At 31.9% G+C, this 6,110-nt stretch overlaps 1 protein-coding gene across 1 annotated transcript in view; it reads left to right on the plus strand.

The window, feature by feature from the left end:
- The first annotated feature begins 5,102 nt into the window (after positions 1-5,102).
- The window catches only part of LOC100215557 (protein RRP5 homolog), a 92,645-nt gene continuing 91,637 nt past the window's right edge, over positions 5,103-6,110 (plus strand). Inside the window, exon 1 of the mRNA XM_065792269.1 lies at positions 5,103-5,515. Coding sequence (XP_065648341.1) covers positions 5,408-5,515 — 108 coding nt within the window. The 5' untranslated portion in view covers positions 5,103-5,407. The remainder of the gene's footprint in view (positions 5,516-6,110) is intronic.

Genomic DNA, 6,110 nt, shown 5'->3' on the forward strand with positions numbered 1-6,110 from the left:
TTCTAAATATAATTTCTATTTCAGTTTTTACACAGTTCTTGCGGCGTTGATTTAATTTCTAACTCTGAAAAAGTTCTCTTAAAATTAAGTTCAATTCAGTTCTTTTAATTTCAGCAATTTTACTTCTTATTTCAGTTCCTAATTAATGTAAAATATTATAAATGTAAAATATTATATACTACAATCAAATTTTTCAGCAATTTTTAACAGAGTATTATAAAGTAATATTATAAAAGTTTTAAGACAACAATATTAAAACAATTTCTCTGTAATGTAATGTAATATTGTATGTAAATAAGAAAACAATGTAAATAAGAAAACAAATAATAGTAAAATAGTCGTTCAACGATTCAATTAAATTGAGATGAGATTTTTTTTGAAACTAAGAAAAAAATATAACAATCACAAATTCTTGTTTTTTTTTTGTTTTTTCAAGTTTTTGTTTAGGTGCCGCAAAAAGTCCTTACGGTCTTATCACAGAGCACCACGTATGAACATTTAATTGGAAGTTCACGCCTCCTTCCTAACCGATGTTGCAAAACTTGCCCATCTGAGGCAAGTGCGCTACCACTGCGCCACAGCTGTGAGCAATCATGGCACCCACGGTGTTAGCTTTATAAGAACTGTCATCTCTATTAATTTTTTTAATCGATTACGGCGTCAAACTTTTAAAACTACACAAAGTGAAAAAATCCTTTCCACTTACGCTAGCGATGTAGTGGTGGCCAACAAATCTTCAGCCAACATTGCAATCTTACTATACTTGCTTTTGTTTTGTTTCCAAAAGAGCAGGTCGTTACCATGAAGGGCTTTATTACCTTTATGTCTGCTAAAATCTTCATAATTGACCTGCAACAGTGAGATTATTTTGGTTATTGAAATCTTTGACGTATATCTCCAAAAGACTTGCAATCAAAGACTTGTTCTTAGGATGTTCTTACCGATGGCACTCCAAGTTGAGTAAATATGGTAGAACCTGTGAAAGGAATTTGGACATTGATTTTAAGTATACCCGTTTATACTGTGAAAGGTTCTAAAAGTGAGGAAATATTTTGAACCCAATATAATATAAAAAATATTAGTAAACCGTCTTACGTCCCATTTCCCAAACTTTTGTGATACGATATAAAAGACAGGATATAGTTTTTACTACATATTCTGTCTTGTTTTTAATGATAATTACTAAAGAACTTCTTTTAACATATTTTTACTTTTATTATGTGAAAGCCATACAGAGCATTCGACAATATGGAATATATTTTGGCAGGGATAAAACAGTTGGGTTAGGGTGAAAATGAGTGTCTTCCTCATTTGTTTTATGTTCACACTCATCACGTTCAGAATCATGAAATTTTATAGCTGCGTGCTTTTCCTGTAATAGTCTGATGGCTTTAACTATATTAGACCCAATTTCTGAAAATTTGTTTCAGACATAACTTGTTTTTCTCTAATACCCAAATAGTCAAGATACTTTTTTGAACGTTCTGCAAGCATCTAACCCGTGTGCGGATATTGGAGTGCCATAAAATTTAAGAAAAAATGATCGATAGTGATGTCATAAAAACACGAATTCCAACGAACGATGCCGTGAGACCCTTCTTCGCCCAACCGTCAAAACGAAATATTGCTTGCGTGCACAAATCAACAAGTCTTTCAGTTGTGCAGCTTGTAGATGAATAACGTTTGTTTATCCGCTTGTTCAGTGTTGCAGACCACGCAAAATATAAATTTGAGTTAAATTTATAACATTTAGTGTTGTAGTTACAATAATTATGGATAAATATGTAAAGTAAAATTGAAATAAATAAGTAATTTTTTGTATACTACGTGTAGTCTAAATTTACTAGAATTTACCATAGCTTTAAATTCTGTTATCCAATAGTTACGGTAACGTAATTTATGGAAATTATGGTTAACCTAAAATAGCTTAAAATAACCGTGAAATAATACGTTTGTAGTTATTTTGGGTTTTTTAAAGTTGTTTCACATATATTCGTTAGTATCATGTTTCTTATTTATTTTTGGAATATTCTGTTATTTAGATGGACCGATAATAGAATATATAAACTTTTTAATTCTGATTCACTCCCAACAAAGCTGCAATCAACCACTACAAAGTTGTCAGTTAATAGAAAAAAAAAAGAATATAATTATAGAGCAAGGAAACGGTTGACAGAAGATTTGAAAAGTTGTAGGTTGTATGAGTGAGGAAAAAATAAAGATGGAAGGGAGTTCCAAAGGCTTGAAGTGCGGATAAAAAAACTAGATGAATGAAAGTTTTTAGAGCATGAGGGATAGATACAGTAAGCGAATGAGACTTTGCTGGATGACAACAGTATTCCATACAGGGACAAATATTAGAATAAGTTTGTAGAGGTAGAAAATGGAATCAGGAGTAAAAAAATGGCAAGCTCGGTAAAGAGAGGCAATCTTAGCATATGCGAACTTGGCAATCAAATGTATATATGGTTTCCAGAAGAAGTCAGTAGTGAGCGATAATCCAAAAAGACATAAAGAAGAGGACTCAGTGAGAAGATTGCTATTTATTAATGTAGGAACGTTGATAGTATTGCGATAGTTGTGTGCAGTAAATAACTGAGTTTTGTTAGAGTTAAAATTCACGAGCCACTGCAAGCCCCAATCTGTTACAGAAGTGAGATCATTTCAAGATTGGCTACCTATTTTAAGCGATCGAAAAGAGAAAACTTTTTGTTAAGACAAGAGTATAAAGTTGAGTTATCCGCAATAAGAGCTACTTTAGATGTAAGGTTGTTGGGAAAAATATCAATGCAGATAAGAAACAAGACAAAACAAACGTCAGAACCTTGAGGAACCTCATACGTTACTGGAAATGAAGAAAAGTGTTGGCCTTTGAGAATGACTTTAATGAAGCAGTTAGAAAAAAGCAATTTGGTAATCTCAAAAACCATTCCCGGCCTCCCCTAGTCAGCCGTAGAGTGAGAGGATCGAAAATCGTATTGATTGTTTGACAGTAAGCTATTTGAATCAATTTGGGATGTGAGAAACTTGATAATCAAAGACTCAAAGACCTTGCTAATATTAGAAAGAAGACTGATTGGACGATAATTGGAGTATGAATGTAATGATATCACTTTAGTAATAAAGGTGGAGTAACTTGAATGTCTAACAATGGGTTAACCTGTTTAATTGAAATAGAAAGAAGAGAATTCCATAAGATTCAAGAGTTGAATTAGAAGAAAAGTTTTTTGCAAATAGTTCTGCCTTATCTTTGGGAGAAGTAATAAGATCAGTTCTATAAATTAGAGATGGAATGTTAGATCTACCCTTGTTAATGACGCTGTTGAAGATTTTCCAAAAGTCTCTAGAGCCTAACTTTTGAGATAAGATACAGGATTTAGAGAACTAAGAAAAATGAAGGTTAGCATCAGACAGCACCTTTTTACATAAATTTCTTGCAATAAAAAATGGCAAGAAACAGAAATAGTTTGTTCTCAAGAAAGTTATTATTTTGAAAAAGATGAAAAAATGGACACGATTAGATATAGCAGCTGCACTAGAAGGTGAAAACCTTGGAGTAGAATGAAGCTAGACTTAGAACCAACGAGAATAAAAGCTTTAATTCTTGCCTTAATCCAGGATTTTACGAAGGAGGTGCATTTATAGTCCATAAAGGAAGTACGAAACGAAAGGTTTATAGAGATTATTAGAAATTTAGAACCATATGCGAGAGAAAAAGGAGAGACTGAACACAAGCTAGGATCAGAGACAAGACACAAGTCAAGAATTAAAGGTAAATGTTTAAGGTTGTCAGGAAAGTAAGTTACAAGTTTAACTATCTGAGTAAAGGATTTAGAAATGCAGAAGTTATAGGCTTTAATGTTAGCAGGGTCAGTGGATTTAGAGCCGAGCCATTTAGTGTGATGAGCATTAAAGTTAACAATAACAAAAAAAAAGGCAAAGGGGTAAAGAGAGAGGGCATGATCAATATTGATTTGAAAATACGTCTAAAAGAGTGCAGTCTTGGGAAGAAGGAAAACAATAAAGAACAGAGAGAAAGGTGATAGAGTGAAGAAAGGCTAAGCGGAAGCACATAAAAGAATGGTCAAAAGATTCAAACCTGGTTTCATAAAAGTTGGTGAATGTTACTATCCAAGTATCTTACTATTGGAGTATTTGCGAATTAAAGGATAGTACTCATCAACACTGAGATCTAAAGGAGAAATGCGGAATTTAAATTAATCTCACTAAGAACAAGCAATTCAGGTGAATTTTGCAAAATGTAAGATTAAACTGATAAAAGGTTGCTTCGCAGACCACGAATATTTCTAAAAGATATATTAAAACAGTTTGGTGGTGGAGATGGTTTTTTATGTTTAATATTTTAGGTTACTTTTGGCATGATTTAAGTTTAAAGAGAATTAGACTTGATCATAGATAGATCACAGCTTGCAATGAGCCATGCAGTTTTATATTTTAGGCAATCCAACGCATTATATCAAATCTACTGTCACATATATGACCTCTGGTAGTTTCTATGTACTCTTATATATTGATTAATAAAATTTAAATATTAAGTATTTTTGAATACAGAACACAATATTTTACACTTGCATTTTACATTATTTACATTTAGTAGTTAATTATCTTGCAGTTTAAATTTTGTGTCAAACGTTTTAATCATCTTGGGAAATAGTGACTTATCTGGCAATGCCAGTGGGCAGTTGGTATTGAAAACTATTTAAATCATACTATCATGATGCAGTCGATATTCACCAGATTCCGTTGGTCACTTAGTTAATCGGCGTTCAAAGTACTCTCCTAATGTCTGGATCATTGTTTTTCCACTGTTTTGAGAAGATTGGAATCAATTATACCAGTTTAATGCAACAAAAACAAAGGTAAATAAATTGTAAAAAAAAATTTAATTTGGTAAATTTTACTTTTATGTTGAATAACTTTCGTTAGGTTATAATTCATAAATTTACTTATGTTCTCGTTTCTAATGCTGATATTCAATTCTATTTCAGTTTTCGTTCAACAAATAATTCCTAATTTCAGCTTTTTACTTCGATGGCCGAATTCCAACTGCTGTCGTAATTGGAAGACGGTGGGGGAGGGGAGGGGTATCAAAAATTGATCAAAACTCTCATAATCGACTTTTGATCGACCTTTACTTTGAAATACTACATTATGGATCTACCGATATTAGCAATGATAGCCGCGTTAATAGTATATTATTGTGAGTCCTTAAAATATTCAGTTCCTAAAGCGTCCGCGTAAACAAGTTTTTTTATGTCCTTTTTACTTGCAACTCACGTGTAGTTCTTGATCCTTCGTTTTCGCCACTTAATTTTTCAGTTCAGTTATTGGTCAAAGCTAAAGGCATCTTTTCTAAATCTATTTTAACAGATTTTTGTTATTATAAATGAGCGAAACTCAAGTTAAAGATTTCCCTAGAGGTGGGGCTCAGGTTTTAACTCCTCTTGAAGCTAGAAAAATTCGAAGTATTGCCGAAAAAGATGCTTTATTTAGGGTAAAGGTTTTTATTTTTTTTAGATATTTACTTCTGATTTGTATTACTTAAAAAGAAAAAATTTATGTTTTTTTCATTTAAAAATAAAAATTTAACTATTGAAATTTTTCTTCAAGTAATTTTTTAAAGCTTTAGTGTTAAAACTGCAGAAAGTGCATACTATTAAAATGTAAATCTGGATATCATTATGATGGTTCAGAAGGATTTCATTTGTAGATTCAAGGTTGAACTTGTAGTAAAAATGCAAAAAGTAGATGACTTGCATGTGGTAGTGGAAGACCAGGACCATTTGACAACTTTTTATTCTTTTGTTTATTATTAAATGATGTATTGCCAGAAATAATTAAATTTTGGTAGCATTGCAATTATTGAACTTTAATTTAAAAAATTAACAACTAATGTATTTTAAATCTTGGTGTTTGGTTAATTTTACCACTGTTTTAATAATTTCAAAACTTTCGGTAGATGCGTATTTCAAGGGCTCCCCTTGAAATACGCATAAGTCCATCAAAAAGTCCTATATGAAATAAGTACTGTTGAAAACCATAGCAAAACTAAACCCTGACCCTTAGAGTTAGGCTCAAGGTTTGGCCTA

Source organism: Hydra vulgaris, chromosome 03, assembly GCF_038396675.1.
Source record: "Hydra vulgaris chromosome 03, alternate assembly HydraT2T_AEP".
Taxonomy (NCBI): Eukaryota; Metazoa; Cnidaria; class Hydrozoa; order Anthoathecata; family Hydridae; genus Hydra; species Hydra vulgaris.